A 27,067-nucleotide genomic window follows, 5' to 3' on the forward strand; every position below is an offset into this window, starting at 1 on the left:
TATTTAATGCTCTGAGAGTCATTTTTTCCATTAGCACTTTTTGATCTCAATGTGTTTACCCAAAATATGAATTTTAATCCATCTTCATATCTGTTATTCAGCAGTAGTGGCCTGCTGCCCACTACGGTGAACACACACTCTCACTTTCCCAATATAGTAGCACATATTTCATTATGTTTCTATATCCTGTGCCCTTTGGAGTAGTTAATCAATTCAGTAGCAAATATACAAAATGAGATAAATGGCAAATTATATGTTTCTTTTTCTGTAAGCTGTTGATTAAGACTTTTATTGGTCAAGTCCTTTGGAAGTGAGGTAGCATGAGATGACAATGATCTTCCTATTTTCAGCTGGGAACTATTAAAACCTCTTCAGTTCTAATGCAGTCCAACCTCTCTTTTCATGTTAGTTTCTCTCAGATGCAAAATTACCATGTGGTATAAAACTTGTTGGCAATCACTCAACAGCCTTAATTAGCATGTATGGGTTACCAGCACTAGACCCAGAGGGCCTTGGGAAAAGTAGCTGCAGGAAGGAATTCATCAGCAAATGAGTTCACTGTCTTTTACTTCTGATTGTGCTTGTTGTCCCACCTCCACATCTCCCTGTAAGCAACCGATAAAATTCAAGTTTCCGGTTTTAAAGTGTAGCAGCAATGAAGAGATGCCAAAAATATTTAGGACCCAACCAGCTCGATCAGTAATGTTGTTGCCGTGCCGCCTTGATGGTGGACATTGAAATCCCCCACCCAGAGTAAATTTTGCCACCCTCAATGCTCCCTCTAAGTGTTGCTCAACATGGAGGAGTACTGATTCATCAGCTGAGGGAGGAAGGTATGTGGTAATCATCAGGAGGTTTCCTTGTCCATGTTTAACCAAAAACAATGAGACTTCATGGGTTCAGAGACAATGCTGAGAACTCTGAGGGCAACTCCCTTCTGGCTATACCACTGTACAGCCACCTCTGCTGGGTCTCTGCTGCAGGGCATATCCAGAGATGGTGATAATGGTGTCTGGGGGAATAAAGTCATACTCATGGAATCATACCTTACAGACTATGTCAGGCTGTTGCATGACTAGTCTGTCAGACAATGCTCCAAATTTTGGACTATCCTCCAGATGTTAGTAAGGAGGACCTTGCAGGGTCGACAGGGCTGTTTCTGCTGTTGTCTTTCCAGTGCCTTGGTTGATGGCAGGTGGTCCATCTGGTTTAATTTCTTTGACACTTTGTAGTGATTGGTGCAACTGAATGGCATGCTAGGCTATTTCAGAGGGCAATTGAGAGCAATTTACATTGCTGTGGCTCTGGAGTCACATGTCGGCCAGACCAGGTGAGGATGGCAGATTTCCTTCCCTGAACGACATTAGTGAGCCAGATGGAGTTTTCTGACAACTCACAAAGGTTTGCTCATCAGTAGACTCTTTTATTGTATTTTTTAAATTAAAATTCCACCCTCTGCTGTGGTGGGATTCAAGCCCAGATCCCAAGTACATTAGCTGAGTTTCTGGATTAATAGCTTTGCAATAATACCACTAGGACATTGCCTCCTATGGAAAACTTTTAAAGTCCAAAGAAGGCCTTATATTAGCATTACTGTGCAGGCTGACCTTTCGAAACAGAATAAACTTTTTTTTTCAAAAGAGTCAGAGAATATTCCTGAGTTAAGTCCATTGACTCTGACTCAGTGCACTTTGTTAATCTGTAGGAAGAAAATAGCCACAAGGGTAAGAGGGTGCCACTCCTGCCTTGGTCCTTGTCCATACACTAATGGGCAAGCTCCAACTCTGCTCCAACCCTGCCCGTCAATTCCATATATTCTGTAAGAAAGGCTCTTTTTAGCTAGTTTGCTGAAACAGCAATAGGAGATTTCAACTTAAGGGCAGGATGGTAACTCAGTGGTTAGCACTGCTGCCTCGCAGCGCCAGGGACCCGGGTTCAATCCAGCCTCGGGTGACTGTCTGTGTGGAGCTTGCATGTTCTCCATGTGTCTGCGTGGGTTTCCTCCGGGTGCTCCAGTTTGCTCCCACAGTCCAAAGATGTGCAGGTCAGGTGAATTGGCTGTGCTAAATTGTCCACAGTGTTCAGGGATGTGTAGGTTGGGGGCATTAGTCAGGGGTTAAATGTAAGGGAATGGGTCTGGGTGGGTTACTCTTTGGAGGGTTGGTGTGGACTTGTTAGGCCGAAGGGTCGGTTTCTACACTGTAGGGATTCTGTGAGCTGGCAACAAGGAGATGTCAAAACAGAACACCACACTGTGTAACCATCCAAACAGTTGATGCCATTTTGTGTACAAAGAAGCATTCTTGTTTGGAATAATTCAACAACAGCAAGTAGCTAATAAAAGTTGATTGGGAAAAGGTTATACTTAGGTCCAAATTGGATCAAACAAGCCTTCAATGGTCAAACATTGTTAATCTATGAAAAGCCATCTCAGTCCTACAATTGAGCCCCATCAGTAATCTTTAAGCCCTCAAAATGTTTTTTTCAGTGAAAAGGATCAAACTATAGACCAACTATGCCTCAGTGGAGTCTAAAGTTGAGCATACAAAAGGAGCTTGTGCTGATCAAAGCAAAACAACAATTGATGCAGTCTCAACCAAACCACTGATCCTAAAAGCCCAGCTATTAGCAGTCACATAATGTAATTAAGCTGTGGAGACTGAAAAAGAGAAGTTTACAGACGATTTCCAAAAAAGAAATCTATGTAGGGTTAGCCAATGTTCTTGTAAAGTTGACATAGCAAAAAGGCACATTGATGGAGGAAAATGTCTCTTTGTCAAATATTCATCATTGTGAACTACCAGCTGAGGACGAATATCTGCTACAAGTAATGGGTGACATTCTTATGTTTGCAAAAGACATTCCTGAGAGAAGGAACAAAAATCTTTGTTTTAGTTTCACTTTTGATCAAGATGAGATTGTTGGCAAAATGAGGATGAGATTTTGACATGGGCTGTAGACTAATTAGCCATCCTATCAACAGACCACAGTGCTGTTTAAGAACTTTGTAGAGATCCTGGTCCAGCAGTCTATTGGCAAAAATGAGGACTGCAGATACTCGAGATTAGAGTCGAGAGTGTGGTGCTGGCAGCATCTGAGGAGCAGGAGAATCGATGTTTCAAGCAAAAGCCCTTCATCAGGAATGTTTACTTACAAGTGTACAGCTGATCTGTAGAAATCCAATGAATGTGTAAGAACAAACAGTATGAAAGATGTAAGTTTTATCAAAAGCACTGAGTTGATTTGAATCTATGAATGTACTATTTCAACTCAATCTGTTTGAAATTGAACATGAACAATAGAAGAAGCTATAGATTTGGGAAACTGAAGGGGGATACAGCTCTCAGACAGTTAAAATGTGTGACAGAATTGGGCTTACATGCATTAGCAAATATCACGAGGCTAAATCTTGGCAGCTACACGAAAGATAAATAGATAAAATTCCTTCCTGAAATTTGTATTCACCAATCTGAGAGAGCAGATGAAGTTACAAACCAATCAGTGCTGCAAAATGAATTACGTATTAAATATCGAGCTCCCTCGCACATCATCTCTGGCTTTTGGCTGTGTTTCATGGGTGACTTTCATCTTTCTGCTTGCAGCTCTCTAGACTAGCGTGTACCAGGCAACCTCCGAGTGCATTAAAATATCCTAGTCTTATTTTGAGTTTATTGGCAACCTATGAACAGAAATGAGGCTTCGCTTGTGGTTGCTGGCAATGAGTGCTGCTTTCTTGCAAGGCTGCTGTTCTACTCCCTTCTCCTATTTTGGTTCTTCTTTTGGTTTGGAAACATCTTTGGTTGGTGACACAATGCAGGTACTGATTTTTATTGATCAGCCGTGTTAACACAGCAATACTAACTGTCCCATATGAAGTACATGTAATCTGTGTAGCTTATTGATTCTTTAAATGCACATGTCAGGTGCATGTGTATTACACAGGAATCAGCCTTCCATGCTCCCAGAGCCTAGATGGAATTTGTGTTGCTTTAAACTGCTCTAAGTCAAGAACCCAAATAGTGGGAGACAGCAACCACACTGCAACCTGGTGTTTGCTGGATGGAGAGACTATATTCCACAACAACAACAACACAAGCCTGTTTTACCTAAGGTAAGTCCACTCTTTTTAGTCATAACGAAGGTAAACTGTTAGATTAAATGTACCGCTACCTCCCAGTTGCATGCTTCCTTCTTGCCTAATTCCCTAAGTGAATCTACTGAGTGTCTTTTCTCAAAGCCCATAGTATAGAAAGGGAAAATGAGAATGGCTTTCCTCATTTCCTGCCACTATCCCACCTCAGTCAGGCAGAATATTGAAGGAACATTCAATTTATTTCTCTGAAGCCTTGCACTATCCAATGAGGTGATTATTCTGTCATCAAGAAATTTACTCTTCAACAACCAAAGTGATGGGCAAACCCAAACTTAACTTTGATATCTTATATTTTAGAAGCCAGTGTGACATTCAGTCGGCTAAGGAATGTCACCAGCCTCTTTATTATTTAACCTCATGTTGTTTTTTTACAGACCATCTGGTTGTTGTTGGTCACCATTAGTGGGATCTCAAAGGAAAGCAGAAAACCTTCAGTTTACATTTTCCTTATTGGCAGATTTGAGAAATCGCTCAGATAATGTAGCACTCAACGCACCCCCTCAACCACCTCTACTGCCCATCTTAAGGTAAAATACTGAAACAAAAGTAAGAGCTAATGGTTTATTACATAACATTAAATGTCAGGGGATGGAGCAATCAGACAAGTTCACTTTTGTTACCCCATTTAATGTCTTGAAGCTGCTTGTTGTTGTTGCTGTTAAGACTTCTTGGGTGGCGTTTCCAAATATCTCACACGATCCAAGACAATGAACCCTGGAATATTACTTAACAGGAAGTGTCATCACAGCCTAATCCTGACTTCACTCTTCTTTCCAGAAAAAATATTGATACCAGTCAAAAGTTTTCTGCCCCTCCTAACAATGTACGTTGTGACAGATATATTTTATATTCTTTCAGGAAACGTGGACATCACTGTCACAGCCAGCATTCGTTGTTGATTCTTCATTGCCCTTGGACTGAATAGCTTACAACGTCATTTCAGAGGGCAGTAAAGAGTTAACCACAATGTTGTGGATTTCGAGTCACGTAGATCAAATGTGGCAGATTTTTTTAGATTAGATTAAATTCCCTACAGTGTGGAAACAGGCCCTTCAGCCCAACAAGTCCACACCGACCCTCCAAAGAGTAACCCACCCAGATCCATTTCCCTCTGACTAATGCACCTAACACTATGCACAATTTAGCATGGCAAATTCACCTATTCTGCACATCTTTGGACTGTGGGAGTAAACCAGAGCACCCAGAGGAAACCCATGCAGACACGGGAAGAATGTACAAACCCAACACAGTCGCCTGAGGCTGGAATCGAACCCAGGTCCCTTGCGCTTGAGGCAGCAGTGCTAACCACTGAGCCACCATTTCTTCCCTAAAATACATTAGTGAATGATATGTGCTTTTAGAGCAATGGATGATCATTCATGTTCACTCTTATTAAGACTAGTTCTTACCTACAGGTTTGTCCTTAACTGAATTTAATACTCCTCCAACTACTACAGTAGGATTTAAATCTACACAGTTAGAGCATTAGGTTTGGATTTCTAAAGGAGTGGCATTACCATTATAACCTCCATCTCCCATGACTGTGATCAGTTAATGCAGAACAGACTGGTCATTAACGTTCTGGATTAGATTGTTAGTATTACAGTGTCATACTGTCATTACCTACAAGAGCATTAAATATTTTGGTCACCCTTAACTAAAAGACAATAAAATTGGTCATCAGAGCGATCCTTCACAGTCATAGGGATCTGAGGGGATTTGTTTCTATGAATTACGGGAATGCAGGTGGAGAAAGCAATTAGCAAAGCAAACTAATGTTATCCTTTACTTTAAAAAGATTGGAGCATAAACTTAAAGAAGTTTTACTACAATTATTAAGAGCCTTGATGCAATGCTACCTGGAAGAATGTGGAAAGGTTTGGTCTTTATACTTTAGAAAGGGCATAATTGCCCTAGAGTGACTGTAATTTTTAATATGTTTAAATAAAAAGATTCCTGAGTTGAGGGTTTATTTTGTTTTCAATTATTCATTCATTTGATGTGGGTATCAGCTGAGCTGGTATTTGTTGCTCATTCCTAGTTTCCCTTGAGAAGGTGGTGTTGAACTCCTTTTTGAACGACTAGACTCCATTTGGTGGACTATGTAGACGTAGAATGCTGTTGGGGAGGGAGTTATAGGATTTTGACCTGGTGACATATGTCTAAGTCTATGGTGAGTCACTTAGTTGTGTTCCTATCTATCTGTTGCCATGTCCTTCTAGGTGGCAGTGGTCATGGACTTGGAAAATACTATCTAAGGAGACTTTATGCATTTTTGCACCTTGTGCATCTTGTAGATTGTACATGTAGCTGTTACTGTGCATTGGTAGTAAAAGGAGTGCATGTTTGTGGACGTAATGCCCGTCCAGCAGGCTACTTTGTCCTGAAGGTATGAAGTATCTTGTGTTGTTGGTGCTGCACCCATCTGTACAAGTGGGGAGTATTGTTTCACATTCTTGACTTGTGCCTTGTAGATAATGGACAAGTTATGGGGAGCCAGAAGTTAAGCTACTTTCTGCAGTATCCTTAATCTCTCACCTGCTCTCATAGCCAATGTATTTATATGGCTAGCCCAATTCAGTTTCTGGTCAATAGTAATCTTAGGATGTTGATAGTGTGGGATTCAGTGGTGGTAAAACCATTGAATGTTAACAAGTGGTGGTTGATTTGTCTCTTATTGGGAATGGTCATTGTCTAGCATTTGTGTGGTATGAATGTTAATGCCACTTGTCAGCCCGAGCCTAGATATTGCCCAGAGCTTGTTGCATTTAACCATGGATTGCTTTAGTATCTGAGGAGTCACAGTATGCAATCATCAGTGAAAGTCTTCATTTCTGACGTTATGGAGGGAAGGCAGCTGAAGATGGTTGGGCAGAACATGTAGAATTGTCTTGAAGCTGAGGTGACTGGTCTGAAACAACCACAAACATCTTCCTTTGGGCAGGAATGACTCTAACTAGTAGAGAGTTTTCCTCCTGACTCTAGTTTTGCTAGAGCTTCTTAAAGCTAAACTCGGTCAAATGCGGCCTTGATGTCAAGATTGTCACTCTCTCCTCACCTCTGGAATTCAGTCCATGTTTGAACCAAGGTAGTAATGAGGTCAGTTGAATGGCTTGGTAGAACACAAGCTGAGCATCAGTGAGCAGGTTGTTGCTGAGCATGTGCTGCTTGGTGGTACTGTTGATGACACCTTCCATTACATTGCTGATGATCAAGAGTAGATTGATGGGGTAGTAATTAACCAGGTTGGATGTGTCCTGCTTTCTGTGTACAGGACATACTCGGACAATTTTCCACACTCTCAGATAGGTGCCAGTATTATAGCTGTACTGGAACAGTTTGGCTAGGGGCATGGCATACTGAAGCACAAGTCTCCAGTACTATTGTGGGAATCTTATCAGAGCCTATGAGTATCCAGTGCTTCCAGCTATTTGTTGATACCAAGTGAAGTTAATCAAATTGGCTGAGGACTGGCATCTGTGATTCTGGGGTCCACTGGAAAGTACTGAGATGAATCATCCACTTGACATTTCAGCCTGAAGAATTCTTCAATCTTATCTTTTGCTGGGCTCCCCTATCATGAGGATATGGATATTAGTGGAGCTTCTTCCTTCATTGAATTTGAAGCGCCCATCACCATTCATGCCTGGATGTGGCACAATTGGAGAACTTGGATCCAATCCATTTGTTATGGAATTACTTATTTCTGTCCATCAGTTGCTATATATGCTGTTTAGCTATCATGCGTTGTAGCTTCACTAGGATGCACACCTCACGTTTACTATACCTGGTGCTGCTCCTGGCATGTCCTCTTGTACGCTTCACTGAACTAGGGTTGATCATCTGTGTTGATAGAGTGGGTGATATTGCAGGCCATGTGATTGCAGATTGTGTTGGAATACAATTCCTCTTCTGCTGACAGCCCACCATACATCATGGCTGTGCAGTCTTGCTAGATTTGTTCAAACACAGTACAATATAACCTGATGGAGAATATTGTCAATGTGTAAACAGGATTTTGTGTATACAAGAACTGTTGAGTGGTGATCCTTGCCAATATAGTCATGGACAGATGCATCTGCAGCAGGCACATCGGTGAGGATGTGGTTGAGTATGTTTTGCCCTCTTCTTGGTATCCTCACCAGTTGGTGCAGAATCAGCCTAGTTGCTGCATGAGGAGCTATTGAGAACTATCAATTTTTGGATATGGAAGAACCAAGGATATAGGATAGTGAGGAAAAGGTTCGCTGAACCATGACCAACCATAATCTTACAGAATGGTGGAGTAGGTTGAAAGAACCAAATGGCCAGTTCTTTTTTACTTTGTTCAGTGGATGTACACATCATTCGAAAGGCTAACGTCTATTACCCATCCATAATTGTCTTTGAGCAGGAAGTGTGAGGTGCCCTCTTGGATTTCTGCAGTCAATGTGGTGTATGTACAGGTGTATGTAAAAGGAAGTTCAAGTAATTTGTCTGAGTGACAGTAAAGAAACATTACATGTTTGCAAGTCAGAATGGCCTGTGGCTTGAACAGAAACTTGGAAGTGATACTGTTCATTGTGTCTGTTGTTTCTGTTCTAGGTGATAGGGCTTGCAGGTTTGGAAGGTGCTGTCTTAGGGACCTTGAAGTTGCTGCAGTGCATCATGAAAATCAGTGGTTTCAAAATTGTGAGTAGTGGCTGCACATCAAGTCATATATACAGCATTTGGGGTGATAACTATGGAAAGAAGACTGATGGAACAGTCAGTTAGTCTGATGCTATCAGTAATGTGATGAGTGGAAATCTCAAAACACCCTTCAACCTGAGGCGGCACTCCTAGTGTGGAGCTGGGATATTTGTGTACCAGCTTGGTGCAGGCAGAAGTTGCTGTCTAAGCAAGGATCAAAAAACAGAAATTATATTACACAGCTGGGAAAGTGAGTGTGTGTGTGTGTTGTGGCCTGCAACAGTTCAACTAGACAGCTCATTACCATCTTCTCAAGGGCAATTAGGGATGGCAATAAAAGCTGGCCTTGCTAACAATGCCCACATTCACATGAAAGGATGAAAAAAAAGCTCCTTCGTCTGGGATTGCGGCTCTCTTTCACAAGCATCAGCAATTCACCTAATTGGAGAGTGGTAATGGCAGTAATGTGAGGAGGAAGGAGTGATTGTAGTGGAAGTGGGACTGATTACATTGTGCAGGGAATAGTGGAGCTGGCAACGTTGTGGTGAAGGGATGTCTTACTGAGTCTTTTGTCATCAAGGATCATGGAGAGCCTGGCTGAAAATCATAGGAGTACACAGTGGTTAGCACAGCTACCTCACAGCACCGGGGACCCAGGTCCATCTCCAACCTTGAGTGACTGTCTGTGTGGAGTTTACACGTTCTCCCCATGTCTGTGTGGGTTTGCACTGGTTTTCTTCCACAGTTCATAGATATACAGGTTGGGTGGATTGGCCATGCTAAAATGCCCATAGCGTCCAGGTAAATGCAGGCTAGGTGAATTAACCATGGGAAATACAAGGGTACAGGGATAGGGTAGGGGGTTTGGGTGGGATGCTCTTCAGAGGGTCAGTATGGACTCGATGAGCCGAATGGCCTGCTTCCACACTGTAGGGAATCTATACACATAATAAGATCTTTACAAAGTATTTTGAAAACACAACTTTTCATATTTATAGGATGTAATTTGTGTTGTTCTATAAGGTACAAACTTTAAGAAATATATACTGAATGTTACAGTGTAGAGATATTTACTATTTTGTTTCCTTTTACCCGCATCTGGAAAGTAACTAAGAAAACTCTTATGGAGATGGCACACACTGCTGCCACTGTGTTCCACTATTGAAGGGATTAAATATTGAAATTGATGGATGGGGTTCTAATCGCATAGACTGCTTTGTTCTGAATGCTGCTGAACTTGTTGAGTATTTTTAACCACACTTATCCCAGAAATTGTGGAACATTTCTTCACATCCTGTTGTTCCTTGTATATGGTGGCAGGCTTTGGTGTTCAGGAGGTGATTAATCACCATGGAATTCCCAACTTAAGACTTGCTGTTGTATCAGTAATAATTGTATTGCTGGACCAGTTGACTCACCAGTCAATGGTAACCCACTGGATGTTGACGGTGCAGGATTCAAGTATGATAATGTCACTGAACATCAAGGAGCAATGGTAAAGTTCTCTTTTATTGGAGTTGGTCAAGGCCTAGCATTTATTTGGCATGAATATTTCTTGTCCAGCCTAAATGTTGTTGATCTTGTTGTGAATGGGCATACACTACTTCATTATCTGAGGATTGTGATTTATACTGAACACGGTTATCCATAAACATCTCCACTTTGGAACTTATGACTGAAAGAAGGTCATTGATGCAACAGATGAAGATAGTTGGATCTTGGTCACTCGTGTTAGAGAAATGTGTTGCTGGAAAAGCGCAGCAGGTCAGGCAGCATCAAAGGAGCAGGAGAATCGACGTTTCGGGCATAAGCCCTTCTTCATTCCTGAAGAAGGGCTTCTGCCTGAAACGTCGATTCTCCTGCTCCTTGGATGCTACCTGACCTGCTGCGCTTTTCCAGCAACACATTTTTCAGCTCTGATCTCCAGCATCTGCAGTCCTCACTTTCACTCGTGTTAGAGACTCAAGCAGAACCGTCCTGTGACTGAGATGATTAACCACAAACGGCAACAACCACCTTCCTCTGCACCAGGTTGAACTCCAATAAGTAGAGAATTTTCCCCTTGATTGCAATTGACTTTGATTTGAGTTTCTTGTTGCCATGTTTGGTCAAAGGCTGTTTGAATGCCAAAACTGTATAGTCACACTTCACCTGTGGATTTCCTGTTCATAGTTCTTACATTATCATGTTAAATACAGACTCTGCTTCAGAGAAAAAAATCAATGGAAACTTTCCTTCCATCAATGCCAGTCAAACAGTTTCCATGCAACCCATTTTAAATTAACGCTAAAGCTGTGCACTGACAGATGCTATTTGAAAGATTATCAGGCCAAAACGTTATACTCAGACATCGAGTATTTTGCTTATTGTGCATAGTTAACCAGAATTGATTCAATAAACTTAAGTGCAATTGTAAAATAGTTGACCTTTTGTTTTTGTGGATGTGTAAAGTGAGCTTTACTTGATTCTACAATGTTGCCCAAGTATGGGCATTGCAGAGTGATGCCAGAAAATAGCTTTGCATCCCTTCACAGTTTGTTTTTTGCTAAGACACAGAAGGAAGCACAGACAGCTGGACTCAGAGGCCTTATGAAGCAATGCCTTATAAAGAGAGGTTAACTGGTATGATGCACTCAATTTAAAAAAAAGTGAACTGTTACAGAGAATTATCATCACCATGGTGTTCTGTATACTGCGGATTGGATTAATTTACTGCCCAAAGACTTCATTTTTATTTCTTTGCTCTGTTTCAACAGAGTGCCTCAGAATTGCACTGCCAAGTATAACCTTACCATATATGAGAAGGATGGTGATATTCTGAGATGTCGTTATGGACAAAGGACAAGACATGAATGTGCCCACTGTACCCAGCTGCCATTCTTCATGTTAGACCAGGTAGTTCAGCCAGCTTTCTAATGTCAGGTATAAACAAAGACTTTATAAGATTGCTTCATCTTTTAAAAAAAAAGTCCTGGCATAAGTTTAGAATTTGAATATGTGTCTGTGCTATTCAGATCATTGCAAATTGTTTTTATTTCCTGGACTGGTTTGCTGTACTTTCTTCATGTGCTCATGTATTGGCAAACCTGGAAGCAAACAAATCATTTATTATTTTGTAAAACAGCAAACAAATGCAATTGTGGGCGGCACGGTGGCACAGTGGTTAGCACTGCTGCCTCACAGCGCCAGAGACCCGGGTTCAATTCCCGCCTGAGGCGACTGACTGTGTGGAGTTTGCATGTTCTCCCCGTGTCTGCGTGGGTTTCCTCTGGGTGCTCTGGTTTCCTCCCACAGTCCAAAGATGTGCAGGTCAGGTGAATTGGCGATGCTAAATTGCCTGTAGTGTTAGGTAAGGGGTAAATGTAGGGGTATGGGTGGGTTGCGTTTTGGCGGGTCAGTGTGGACTTGTTGGGCCGAAGGGCCTGTTTCCACACTGTAATGGAATCTAAAAAATTACTGATCAAGATTGCAACAAGATGTTTGCCTCACACCACTGTCTGGTCAGTTAGCAGTGGTGTTATATGAGGAGTACCCAGCGCATGGTTTTCTGTGGATTATAATAAATGGACAGAAAACGTTGACTGCATGCTCACAATTCAGTGTGCTGAGCTTACATCAGATCCTGTTACATCTGACAACAAGAACGTAGTCCTCAGGTGTCTTGCCTTAAGCTTTCATCCACTACAACAGAAGATCAGGCTGACACTCAGCTCCACTACTGAGGGCAATGCTATATTGTTGGAGATGTCCTCCTTAAACCAAGGTCCTATCAAGTTTAAAGAAGCTCATGAATTTATTGAATTGGGATCCAAGGTACAAGTTAGAACAGGAGATACCACAGCAAGTCTAACATAATAATAATGTGAAGAGGAGAGAGGATGTGCTAATATTTACTCAAGTATTCTTGCAGGAAAGCTGTGTCCTTCATTATAATGGTCGTGGGACATATGGGACATACAGCTTAGAATTGATTATTGAAGACTATCCAGGAGAAGCCACTGTCCTGACACACAGTGATGGCACACAGACCTTGCACTCTGCTTTTGAAGAGGCTTCAACCACATCATTCAATCAAAGCACTAAAGTCTTTAGCTCCATTCCGATGCAATTTGTGATCATTGGTAAGCAATCCTTGTGGTTTATTTCCCTCTTCTTCTGAAGGAAACTCCAGTAGCATCACTCGAGTGTGAAACTTAGTGACACTTCGAGGAGGTTAAGTGCACCAATCACAATCTGTACCTTGTCAGCATTCGGCTCCTTCAACCCAACAGCCAGGAACAACAAGCTTGACTGTTCTTCTTCCTGGCCCAGTATTCCTGATGAGAATAAAGTCACCTTAAATGATATCCTGGCTAATTCGACTGCTGATGGAATTTGTGAGCTCACTAGGTATTTCTTTTGAAGAAGTGGGATTCTGAAAATTATTTTGAACAGCTTGAATATTGTCAACTTTAGACAGAATCTAACATTGAAGAAAAGATTATTAATACATTCCTGCAATGTTCCTGTTGTTGTTTTTCACAGTTAGCAAGTTGAGCACCCCAATATTTAGGATGCAGGGAACTTGTAGGCAAGTGTGGTAGAACAGAAAGAACTCAGCTCGACCACCTTACAGAGATCTAACTAAATTTAATGGTAAGACCCTGTTATAACTTTATTGTTTTCCACTTGGCAGCTGGCCAACTTCACAGGCTGGTTGACTACCACTCGAGTAATGGAGACCTCACAGAGTAAGACAGCTGGAAGGGAGAAGTCAGCAATCATAGCAGAGTCTGGAGAGTGACCTTAGAAAGCGTTATGGAGGTTGAAGGCTCCTTTACGAAATGGAGGAGAGGATTTCAGGTCCTTCTGGCCCTCAAGGAGGCTATTAAAAACACCTTGTCTTGTAGAGCCCTGGCCTTCCTTTCTCTGTGGGCATCCTACATTTAAATCAGGCTCCCAAATGGAATTGGACAGCTTGACTTAAAATGGTAACATATGGGACACATACATACCTTGCTATCCACTGCTGTCAAACTAACAAAGGATGGTATGTAGCAGTTTGGGGATACAGAGCTTATATTTTACACTTCAACCTTGATCTTCTACTATTCTTCCCTTATTTTCTCAGAAATAATTAGCCGAGGCCAAACATCCAGTGCCCTACTTTTTCCCACAGAGCCCCCAGTGCTGAATAAAAAAAGCCTTGGTGTTCTAACACACTGCTGTTCGAACACACCGATGTATCATTTTTAAATAGTGCTCACTAAACAAACATCAGAAAACTTTTATTTCTGTCCCAAACTGCCATGAAATGTCTGCAACAGTTCCAGAAGCGCTGCCTCAGAGCACATTGTTTCAAGCAATGACAAATTGGATGGCTGGAAGTTGCTCTTAATGAGACCCAACTCTGCAAGTGCTAATTCGTTTTGATTAAATACTTCCGGGAGAATAGCCAAAATAGCAATCTATATCCAAAGATGTGCAGGTAAGGTGGATTGGCCATGCTAAATTGTCCTTAGTCATTGTCCAGGGATGTGCAGGCTTGATGGATTAACCATGGGAAATGTAGGGTTGCGGGGATAGGGTAGGGGGTGGGTCTGAGTGAGATGCTCTTTAGAGAGTCAGTATGGACTCGATAGGCTGAATGATCTGCTTCCACACTGTGGGGAATCTGATTCTAAGTGTTAAACATTCCTACAGTAATGGTGCTCACTGCCATTTTCAAATTCTACTCAGCTTTACAGTATGAGGAGCCTAAGTAAAGTTCAGTGATGTTAGAGACAATGAGAGTAACAATAACCTTATATGTAATATGATTTGGAGATGCCTTCTTGCTCCGAAAGCTAGTGTCCTTCCAATTAAACCTGTTAGACTATAACCTGGTGTTGTGTGATTTTTAACTATATGTAATATATTTGACACAATGTAGTATGCACTTGTGTAACTTGTTTTCAATTGTTGCAGTGGACAGGTCAATATCACAATGTGCATTGGGAATATTCCGTCCCATGTTTGTTCATCCAACGCCTCCAAATGGAGCAAGAATACCTGCTTCACTTTATGATGAAGTTACTTTCACAATAAGTGCCATCAGTCTAAATGAAAGGTATCTCTTTTCATTGTCAATATTATGAATTACATTGTCCATATGAATTACAGTGTAACCTTCTCAAGTTTATAACTACATACCCACTGATTTCAGTCAGCAGCTGTATTGAAGAATACAATAGTCAATTTTATTGAGTTTTCGAACTCTTTACAACTGAAGGATAATAGTTACCAAATTCTAGGACTGTCACCCAAACTCTCTTGACCACTGGGTGGTTTCATTCAGTGTTTTATTTTGTCAGTTTTTTTGATCAAAGACTCCAAGGATTTGAAGCTGATTACAGAACTGCCTGGATATTTTGGGTAAAAAGGTCTGTTTCCTCAGCTGTTTGATTGGCATTCCAACATGGCACCCCCAAGGGAAAGAAGATACTCGGCTCAAGGTTTTCTCCATTGTGCCACAGGTTTTAACATACAGCCACTTGTAGGAAAACAAAAGACATGTTGCTGAAGCTTTGGATTTTTCACTCACCAGGAAAAATGCAAGAATAATAAGTTTCAAAAGACTTCAGCAATTCACACTACAAGAGAAATGGGTGCTGATTGGTTGGCATGATGACACTGATTGCGCTAGGTGTTGCCATTCCGTATTCACGCATACAGCATTGGCCATTGGATAGTGATCTGGAGTAAAACTCCAAACAACATCTTCCCTTTCTATATCCCAAGATGCTTAATGTTGTATGGGCATGCCAACTCATTACATTGTAGAATCTGTTCCTCAAGAGGAAGGTTCCTTCCAATCATTTTCAAATGTAGAAACTGCAGGCCCTGTTGGATACAGTGCAATGGAGGTAAACCTCTTCCTGATATAACTGGAAGAGTATTTTATAGTTAATGAGGCATAATTTATTGCACAATAGCCACTAACTACAGGTTACATTGATATGTTAGATGCCATTAAAGAGACTTTAAGGAGGATCAGGTCCCAGGTCTCTCTCCTTCAAGGTGCCAAGTTATTCTGCCCACATCAGTGTAGAGGGTGGTACTCATGACATGCCTCAAAATTAACCGTTTCAAATTCAAATGCAACACTGAGGACATTTAATTCACCATGTCCTCAAGAGTGCACCTGGAAATGTCTGGACACAATTTCATGGTGGACAAAGTACTTACCAATTAAACCATCGTGGATGCCATGTTTTTTATTAATGGTTGGGTTTGTCATATTTCTAAGTGATCCAAAGAAGTATCATAACATGCTGTTTGCATTACTAGAGGTCAAGATAACTTGCTGAACAGAAAAAAAAAAATGAGGAAAGGAAGGCCTTTCAATAAATAAAATTCAATCCACCAAAGCCATTCTATTATGACCTTCCCTTCTGTATTCTAAAAGGAGTTGATGTTCTGATATATATCAGCCATTAGCTCTGTTATTCTCAACACTTAGCAGGTCTCACCTTTAATTCATTAACTTCTGTCTATAATGCTTGTAAAGGAAGACAATTTTAAATAGTGAGGGCAAAGCGACAGTCCTTAATTCTTTTTTCTTCCATTTATTTGTCAGAATCACAGGCTTTACAATAGTGGGTCCCCATGGATTACACAAATCAGATATTTGGAGTATTAACGGTGACAGATCTGTGTCGACAAATATTTCTTGGTCAGTGGGAGTTCATGATGGTCCAAAGCAAGTTGCAGTGTGCTTTCTCTCAGTAACTTCAACAGGGTAAGGGATCATTTGCAGCAACTTCTGTTTGAGACACAAGTGAGCAGTCATTTTCAGACTTACGTCATCCTGGGGTTGAATGAATACAGACATTTTAACTCTGTAAGATTTCATGAATTATATAATTATGGAATGCAAATATAACTGGACGAACTTGAAAAATAGTGAGTTAATTGAAATCAATATATTGATATATGCACCCCTAATGAAAAGCAAAGGAATATTTTGTTAAAGGAATTTTTGCTTGAACTAGTGCGAGTTGATATTTTATATATAAAATTATGAATATTTTAAACTTAGGAATTAATATCTTGTCATAAAGCTATGGAAATATAACTTCTAAGAAAAACAAAAGATTCTAAGAAAAACAAAACAGATTCTTGCAGCCCCCTTCCCACTATTCTCTTCCTGTCCTGCCTCCAACCCTCCTCTATCTTCCCCAACTCTTTGAATTTCTTATTCTGTATCCTCATGCTGGTTAATAATTCAACCTTTCTACTTCTGAGCTGGAATTCCTCATCTTCCCTTACATCTGAATAAAATAATCATAATATTGTAACTCTTGTATTGATGCTCTGCAAAATCAAACTGCCCCTTATTGGCTTTATTTCTTGCTAAAACTATAAAAAGGTCAAAATTTCAGCTCTTGATATTCCAGTAACCTTTGTTAAATGACGAACATCAAGCAGGACACCAGGAAGTCTCCATCTTCTTTCTCAAATTAAGCCCATTTGATCTACAGTGTCCATCCAAACCACCTGAATGCAGAATCTGTGGTAATCCAGTTTCGGCAGCATTCCCTGAATACAACTCTGGAATGTTAGCTCTTGTTAGATCCTTACTTCAGTCCTGGATTAGAGTTCAAACTCATTGTTTTCTGACTCAATTTGAGAGTATTGAAATGGAATTGAGGAAAGGCTGTTAGGGTTCTGTCAATTTCACTCTGTGGTACCAATTCCTCCTGTAGACATGCAGTGCCTTATGGAGGTTCTAGTGGGATAGGGAGAAAAGTTTCATCTTTCAGAAATCAATTGTAAAATTCAGTGTTCTTGCTTTGTCTCCCAAAGTAAAACATTCCTGTTTATTCATTTTCCTTTCATTCAGGCTACAGTCAGAACCACAGTGCATTTGGATTGTCCTAAGTAAGTATCAGTTCCAGTATTTACATTTTCATTCCAATACGAGAAGGAATTCAATGTCTCTAATTATGTGTGCAGTATGTCAGAAAAGTAGTAGGTCCAGATTTAGTTCTCTCTTTATTCCCTTTATTTAATGCTATTTGTAGTACATACTAATGTATTGAGACATGAGTTTGAAACCCAGTGTAGCAGTTAGTGAAATTTGAATTTCATAAAAGTCTGGAATTAAAATAAAAAAGACTTGTTTCATGGCAACTGTGTAACCATTATCAATTGTTGTAAATATTTATTTGGTTTACTGATATACTTTAGGGAAGGAAAATCTGCCATCCTTACCCATTCCTACACAGGCGACACAGTGGCTAGCACTGCTGCCTCACAGCACCAGAGACCCGGGTTCTATTCCAGTGTTGTGTGACTATCTATCTACATGGAGTTTGCATGTTCTCCCCATGTTGGGCTTCTGCTGGGTGCCCTAGTCTCCTCCCACAGTCCAAAGATGTGCACGCTGGTTGGATTGGCCGTGCTAAGTTGCCCTGTAGGCTAGGTGGGTTGGCTGTGGTAAATATGTGGTTATAGGGATGGAGGTGGGGGAATCTGGGAGAGATACTCTTCGGAGGGTTGATGCAGATTCAATGGGCCAAATGGCATTCTCTGAATGTACATGTGACTCTAGACCCATAGCAATGTAATTGATTTTTAACTGCACTGCAAGTACGGCTCAGGAGTAAATCCTGACCCAGCCAATGCTGCCTACACTCTGTGAACAAATAAAAAATTCTGCAAAATTCATGACACTCAGCTCCACCTACCCCCACCTTCATTCCTGAAGAAGGATTATACACAAAACATCAATTTCTCCATCTCCTGATGCTGCCTGGCTTGCTGTGTTCCTCCAGCATCCTGCTTGTCTACTTTAGATTCCAGCATCTGCAAGTTTTTGTGACTCTACCTAACAAAACATAGTTCTGTGACATGGCTTTTCAGATTGGACTTAGACTTGTAAAACTTCAAGGTATACTTCAAAGAGAAGAAAACTATAAAGAAATATTATTAAAGAAACTATATGAGGTTGCAAATGGTGTATGAGATCTTTTTATACTCTGTTCTTGTAAGATCACGGGACAACTAGCTTCCATTAGTATTTAACTAAAGCAGATAGTGTTACAATCCCAGAACATTTTGAAGCAATATGTGATTATTTAAGACTGTGGAAAGTCAAAATGCAAATGTCAATCAACCTGTGTGGTTCTGTTTATTTTCCCTTGTGTCTATTTACTGATGGAGTCATCAAATTTTATTTCTTTCTTTATTTAAAGACATGGGCTTACATGATGAACCATCACTAGTTGGCCTAGGTAAGAATTCTTGCATTCAACCTTTGAACCCTTTCAGTAAGATTCGTGGAAAAATGGATAAAGGTAAATGGAATCCTGATCAAAATAGGTTTGGGTCACCTCAGTGATATTAAATGGAAACAAATTATAGGACTGAGACAAGTGTACAAAGAACAAAATTTGCCATTGGTAGAATGAAGTGTTCACATTTGCTGTTTTTATTTGCATTCTTATGAAGTGTTTAATTTAATATTTTATTATTAAGACTTTTTATGAATTATTCCTGGTACATAAACTTTGTGATCATTGTCATGAAAAGCAAACAAATCTGGTTATCTCGGGGAGTATTATGAACCTGCTGACAGCATGAGGGTCAATACATTCTCAAAGCCTTAGAATTCTTCTTATAAACCACTTTGCTTTTTCTTTTCTCACAAAGACATCAACATTCTGCAAGTAGGACTTTGTGACCTGTTCATTATGTCCCATGTTTTAAGCTTTGTAAAGTGAACTTGAAAACTTTCTACAAGAACCACCCTGAACACAACTTGCATTACACAAGAAACAATGACAGGCAGCATGCTGCAAGGTTGTGATATAGTCAAAGAATTACAGCAGTTAGATCACTCATCTGCTTCGCTGTCATGCCACAGAACTAGGACATTGATCATAAAACATGATGCAGCAGTTCAAATTAGAGTTTAATATTGGTGATAGTGTCCTCTACAAAACAGCAAAGTAACATTACTAGATCTATGATATAACATAGTCATAGAGGCGTACAGCACGGAAACAGACCCTTCAGTCCAACTCAACAATGCTGACCAGATATCCTAATCTAATCTAGTTCCATTTGCCAGCACATGGCCCATTCCCTCTAAACCCTTCCTATTCAAATACTCATCCAAATGCCTTTTAAATGTTGTAATTGTACTAGCCTCCACCATTTCTTCTGGCAGCTCATTCATAAATGCATTTCCTCTCAGTTGCCCCTTAGGTTTCTTTGAAATTTTTTCCCTCTCTGATAGATTACAAAAGGAAAGCTCACTTGTGTCTCTGTCATAGATCTCCAGTGCTCAACAAATGCAATGGTTCTGTCTGTCCCAAGACGTTTGGTGGCCAACCTACCAGAGAGTAACCTGCAGCTCAATGATGCATCTTGTAACATCACTGGTAATGCCACTCATGTCCTGGTGAAGATCCCACTTTCTGGATGTGGTACTAAATTACTGGTATGTAATAATTCTACATTTGTTCTCTGAAAGGATGGAAAGACTAGGTTCGATATCTGGTTTGAACTAAATTAGTTGATCTTAGGCAACTAGACTCATGAAATATAGGCATCCAATAACAACAAAAAACCCTTAGCTAAGTAAGGAAAAACAGTCCCAGAGCTCCTGGCCTTGATGATTTTCTTTTATTCATTCATAGGATGTATGAGTCAATTTTTGTTGTCCTTTGGACAACTGATTGTTTTATTAAGCCATTCAGAGGGCAATTAAGGTTTTCCCACACTTGCGGAGTTGCACATAGGTTGAACTGGATATGCATGAAAGATCTCTTTCCCTAAATGGCATTAGTGAACAAGATGAGTTTTTTTTAAACAACAGTCAGATTGTTTCAATATCAGCGTTACTGTTTTTCTCCTTGCTTTCAGACTTACTTAAATACAGGTCCTTATCCCTTTATCCAAAATGCTCAGGACCAGCTTGTGGAAATGGGAATTTTGTGGTTTTTGGAACTAATGTAGCGCCCCCTGTAGGGTGCAGGGTAGCAACCTGTAATCAAACATAAATACTGTACTGCAGAAAAAAAAATGTATGAATACTCACACTAAGCAGGATAAATAAAGATTAGAAAAACTACCATATTTTATCTATAGATTAGTGTACTGATAAATGAAATACATTGACCATAAATATTCAACAACATTTTATTTCTATAAAAAACATTGCAGGAAAATCATTTGGGAAAACTTAAATGCACAAAGCTTATTTATAGAGTAATATATACAAATTCATGAAATATCGACGACAAATATTCAACGACGTTTTATTTCCATAAAAAACATTCCAATAAAAACATTCGGTAAACTTAAACATACACGCCTTCAGCACTCTGGCAGGCACTGGTTTTAAAGGCTTCTTCAAGTGTCATCTGTCTCATTAACATAGGTTTCTGTCTAAGCAATCTCTCTTCAACTGAGTAAGTTGCCATAATCTCTTGCTCACTGATAAATGGATGTTGTTCAAGGTCAGCAATTAATTGATCACACATTTTCACCATCTCGTCCATGGGGACTTCTTCAACTGTGTTTACTAACTCATCATCAACATCATCATCATATCACTACTATCCTCACCCTTATCTGTACAGGAACCCATATTTAAAACCATTCCAGCAATGTTCCCATCTCTCAAGGAATGCACGACAGGCACATCTTTGTCAATGTTCAGCATTTCTTCGATGTCAGCTTCAAGTAATTTATTTACACTTTTGCTCGATAAATTTTGTATGTAAGTAACAAGGCTTGCTATCATCTTTTTCTCTTCAGCGACATGAAATCCTTCGAACTCTTCATCTGCAGATTCATTTACAAGAAACATCATTGTCGGCCAGAGTCTGTGCCAAGCATTTGTTAATGTTGCTTTATCAACATCATTCCAAACATTAGCAACTACATAAGTGGGATCGTTAAGACTGAACTCTTTCAGGAAGTCTTGAATTCCTACCTCTCTGTTGACCGCAGCAAGCATACAGTTTAAAAAATAGTCTTTATATTTGCTCTTCATTGAGCGTAAAATTCCTTGGTCACAAGGCTATATATCATGCTAGGGGGCAAGTAAATGCCAAAAACATTACTTTTCACAAGCTGTTTGGCAGGGGGATGTGTGGAGCAGTTGTCAAGGCACAATAAAATTTTACACTTTTCTTTAAGTCCAGCCAATTTGTAATGAGCTCGTACCAGTGGTACGAAATGTTTACTGAATGAATCGGAAAATAATTCTCGGGTTACCCTTGCTTTCTTGTTTGCATAATAATGCACAGGCAAATTGCGTACACCTTTAAGACAACTTGAATGTTTGCTTTTCCCAATCACTGCCAATTTCACCTTGTGTGTGCCTGCAGCATTGACACACCCAAGAATAGTTAATCTGTCCTTCCTTAAAACCTACTGGTGCTCTCTCATTAACCATTACTAATGTTTTTTTCGGGACACAGCGCCAGTAGAGGGTTGTTTCATCAGCATTGTAAATTTGTTCAGGGCTAATGCTTTTGTCAGATATCAGCTTGGCAAATTCACCAACATAATTTTCAGTTGCTTCATGGTCAGCAGAAGACTTTTCGCCATAGATTTTCAGGTATTTCACACCATTACACTTCTTGAATTTCTATAGCTAACCTTCTGAAGATTGACATTCGCCTTTAATGATCAGTTCTTTATGATGATATTTTCTAGCTTGTCTCATGCCCATCAAGGCAGTCAGTGGCAGTCGTAGTCTAATCCACTCCATCAACACACGGTTAAGATCTTCATGTTTTGCCCTAGGCAGTGTTTTCCTATTTTTCATTAGTTCATGGTCATCACTGTCACCATAAAACCTCAGTAACTTGTCTTTCTGTTTCTTCAAACATAGACAGTGGTAGTTCCAACACCATGTTCTTCAGTAAGACGCTGCACAGCCACACCATGATCAAGCTTCTGCAATAACTCTACTTTCTGCATGATTGATAATGACAGATGCTTCCTTTTCTTTATATTATTGTTAGCCATAGATGTACCTGCATCTCTTTTTGACATTTTCACTCTAAGATTAAACAATTTAGCACAGCAAAAACAATACACAACTGACGTCTCTGACTGCTGGGCCACGCTGCCACGTGGGTCGAGTAGGTGCAGCCTTCGCCCACCAAGAAAAACTCCGTTATGTTACACAGACATGACTGATGCTGCACACTCAATGAAAACCTTTTGGTTTTTGGAGCTTTTCGGTTTTTTGATGCTCGAATAAAGGGATGCACACCTGTACTTGAATTTAAATTCCCTGCCTATTGTCATGGAATTTAAATCCATATCTCAGATTCTTAGCTTGGGCAGCTTGATTGCCGGTCCAATACTTTAGCCATAACTATGTCACAGGTATGCTTCAATGCCCAGTCATCCCAGCTGGAAGTATATGGCTATGAGCATTAGTTGAGGATATGATAATCTCAGCGGTGTGGTCCATATTGACTGATTGATTATGTCAAGATGTCCTCTTCAGGTCAGAGTTCCAGCTGTTACAATGCAAGCTGACCTACTTCCCTGGGTCAGGGTCATTAAATATTCAGAATGGGTTCATGCCAAGACTTACACCACCAAGGCAGAGTGTGCCATTGACCCTGACAAAATGTTACAATGGAATTGCAAAGAATTGAGATAGTTATAAAGAGCAGAAGTTTGCCAATGATAGAGGAGTTGTAGCATTGCATGGACCAGTAGAATCAAAATTTATACAATTTATACTGGGTTTCCATTTGGAGGGAAAGGGGGCTACTATAAAATCAACATTTTATATATTTATATATATTTTATATATTTATATAGCACCTTTATCATGGGGAAACTGGAGTGATTGTAATGAGGTCAGCCAGGTGGACCTCATAAAATGAGTTCCCTGATTGGGGCTGCTAATCTGGTCCAGTCACGGAGCCCTGTCTCACGGATATAAACAGGAGTGTCAGAGGGTCTGCTCAGTCTGAGAGCTGGCTCTGAGGAAGCTGGATCAGAGCCCAGGACTTTCCACATGTAAATAAAAGGTGACTTGGTGATGGGGTACTGGCCTCTGTAGAGTTATTTCAGGACCATCCTAAGGTACTTCATAGGAACAGAAATGTTGAGATCAAGAGAGGGAACTCCAAAGCTTCGGGTTAAGGCAGCTGAAAGCATGCTGCCAATGCTCAGTAATTCAAATTGGGAGTTTCAAAAGGTGACAATTGGAGGCATATAGAAATTTCAGAAGGTAATAAAGGAGGAGGAGATTACAGAGATAGGAAGAGGTGAAACCATGCAGGTACTTGAAAATGAGATTGAGAATTTCAAAGCTTGAGGTGTTGCTTAACTGAAAGTTACTGGAGGTCAGGAGCTCAGGATTGATGAATAAATTGGTCCAAGGTAGTTTAGGACATGGGTAGCAGAGTTGTGGATTACTTCATCTTTACTGAGGGATGAACTTGAGGGGCCAACCAGGGGTATGTTGGAGTCTCTGAGGTGAAGCAAGGTTGGAGTTGAAGGATGTTCCAGGATGGGAAGAAGCAACTTTAGTGATGGTGTAGATATGTGTTTAGGAACATCACAATGGGATTACATGTAACATCAGAGTTGTCAACAGTCTGTTTTAAATTCAGATTGCTGCTAAGAAGCAGGAAAAAGTCAATGGCCAAAGAAAGAAGTTGTGGCAAGTGTTACAATATTTAGTATTGCTTAGATGTTGAAGGACCAGGGCCAAATGCTTTGTGGAAATACCTGGTGTGCTTCTTTAAAAAGAGGTCATTGAATATTTACATGGACAGTGGAGTTGTTTTCAACATAGTTTCCTGTAAATCACATGATTGGTGATAACTGCTTGCTTTGCTGTTGACACAACACGGAGGTTATTTTGTACAGTGAACGGTTTGGAGAGATATTTGTTTCATCTGGTCCATTGGGAAGAAAGCCTGATAAGAGCAATTTGAATTTGAGGAAAGAAAGATAAGATCAAACTGAGCTCGAGGAAAACCTCCTAATAACTAGCTGCCCAGTTGCTCACTGAAGTTTCTGAAAATAAATTCCACTTGTTGAATTCAAGGTGCAATCTGTATGGGTCTTTTGAAACAATGACTGGAGAAACATCTCAGGATTGGTTTTCCTGAGCAAACTGTCTTCAAGACTTCAGCCACATTATGCATGGTTAGTGATTTGACCACACCTGCTAGAGCATCAGTGCAACAGAATATGGAACATCCTGAGCTTTATCCTTTTGACTGGGAGAATAGTCCATTTTTACTTTTCACGAGGCCAATTTTTACAGAGAAATCTGATTTTTTTTATTTTTCCTGGAGGGTGTGTTTTGTGAAATTTGCAGGGATAAGCCTTTAAATTTTACGTTACTGACTATGTATGTTAGTTAGTAAAGATGTGATAAATAACTAAGTTTTGTTTTAGCAATAAACCTATAACCGTGTTGAGTAAGAATCCCGGTTAATAGATCTTGCTGTTTAAGTTTTGTTGTTTAAACCTGATATCGATAAAGTATTTAGTTTAATCATGTGTAACATTATGGAAAGTAAAAGTGACTGGAAATAACCCCCCTCCCTCCTCCACCCACACCCTCCCCCCTCCCCCTCCACCCCCACCTTAGAGTTCCATCACACACAAGCTAAGGGAAGCCAGTCCCAATATGAATGTGGGTGTTTCTGAAACTGGGAACTATTTCCTTCATATAAATGTCACACGTTTCTTCTTCTCAGGAAGATGAATCCCACTATATCTTCACAAATAAACTCATCAGCCGGAGCAGAAATACAATTTTGGCAGACAGAGAGAAGGTGGCCATCCCAGTGACATGTAAACTCCAGCGATTAAATAATGGCAGTAAAGAAACCAACTTATTGAAGACTGCTACAGAGAAGGTATTTGGAGACTACAGCTTTGAGATTCAGTTCAGTAAACAGTACAACTCCAGCAGGAGATCAGCCAAGGCCCACACTCCATTTGATGCTACCAAAAAGGACCATTTATACATAAGCATCATTGTCAAGAGCAATGTGACTACCCTCTCACTCTATGTGGAGTCGTGCCAGATGTCAGAATATAACTCTTCAGCAGGAATTACACTTTTACATCAAGGGTAAGGCAACTTTAATTTTATTTTCATGATGGAACTTTCAGTCTACCAGAAAACTGCTGGGAGTATGTCATCAGCCCATTGTGCACAGGAGCTCTCTATTAGAATTCCGATTCTCTATTCCTGTTTGAAGTTGAAAGTTAAAGTCAGCACTTGAGTATATGTCAAAAATACACGACAGTGTGATTTCTGCCCATGTATCACACAGCAGATAGGTATTTTTAATACATTGTTATAGTACTAAGTAGATAATAACAACCACAGCATTTATGTTTGGCATGGATTCTTGCACAATCTGACGTATACAACCACTGGAATTTGCCGAAGACAACATTTGGTCCATCCAGTCTTTGTTGACTCTTACTTTCAATAATCCAAATCTCTTCTCAAAGAAACATTATCCCACACAGCTAACTTTCTGTGAGTAAGACTGTTGGTAAGTATTTTCTTATGTTTTCAACTGTCTTTAAAGAGGACAGTTTCTTCAAAACAAAAATACAGATTAAGGAACAGTAAATACTGGAAACTGAAAAAAATAACAATGCAGAGAATACCCATTAGCAGGAGTAAAAAATTTAACACTTTCACAAGGAAGAACATCGGAAGCAATAGAAAGGGTAGCAATTGCACAGAATGTGCAATGTCAACTCTGCAAATTCCTCCTCATCGATATTTGAGAACATGCCAAAAAGTCAGATTGGTCTCTCACACACTAGTCAAGAAATGGATTGACATAATGATACCATATCATATCTGAAAGACAATGTCTCAGATACCTCCATCACCATCTGGGATGTCGTGTCTCATTGACAGGATAGACTTGTGAGAGATGCATACTATAGTGATATACAGTTGGCTCTAGGAGGCCTCAACATTGACTGTGGATTCTGTGACCTCTCATGGCATCAAATCTAACAAGAAATCTTGCTGAGTACCACCTTCCTCAGCTGATGAATCAGTATGCCTCCCTCTTGAATACTGAAGAAGTATAGACTTAAATTTCTAGACTGTGTGAAGCCATTACTGATTAAGCTGGCCAAATCTAGAAGGACCTCTGTCCATGATAATGCTGGTAGAAGTTACTTTGCACAGTCCTTGTGGAGACAAAGTCATGTCTTCACATTGAGTCTATTCTCCATTTT

The 27,067-nt window shown here is 40.2% G+C and overlaps 1 protein-coding gene across 1 annotated transcript in view; it reads left to right on the plus strand.

Moving 5' to 3' along the window:
* The first annotated feature begins 2,171 nt into the window (after positions 1-2,171).
* The window catches only part of LOC140493590 (uncharacterized), a 34,591-nt gene continuing 9,695 nt past the window's right edge, over positions 2,172-27,067 (plus strand). The window contains exons 1-11 of the mRNA XM_072592197.1: positions 2,172-3,817; positions 3,924-4,111; positions 4,528-4,680; positions 11,581-11,719; positions 12,735-12,945; positions 14,771-14,912; positions 16,422-16,583; positions 17,688-17,725; positions 19,042-19,080; positions 20,125-20,291; positions 25,549-25,928. Coding sequence (XP_072448298.1) covers positions 3,692-3,817; positions 3,924-4,111; positions 4,528-4,680; positions 11,581-11,719; positions 12,735-12,945; positions 14,771-14,912; positions 16,422-16,583; positions 17,688-17,725; positions 19,042-19,080; positions 20,125-20,291; positions 25,549-25,928 — 1,745 coding nt within the window. The 5' untranslated portion in view covers positions 2,172-3,691. The remainder of the gene's footprint in view (positions 3,818-3,923; positions 4,112-4,527; positions 4,681-11,580; positions 11,720-12,734; positions 12,946-14,770; positions 14,913-16,421; positions 16,584-17,687; positions 17,726-19,041; positions 19,081-20,124; positions 20,292-25,548; positions 25,929-27,067) is intronic.

The sequence above is a fragment of the Chiloscyllium punctatum genome, chromosome 22 (assembly GCF_047496795.1).
Source record: "Chiloscyllium punctatum isolate Juve2018m chromosome 22, sChiPun1.3, whole genome shotgun sequence".
Classification (NCBI taxonomy): Eukaryota; Metazoa; Chordata; class Chondrichthyes; order Orectolobiformes; family Hemiscylliidae; genus Chiloscyllium; species Chiloscyllium punctatum.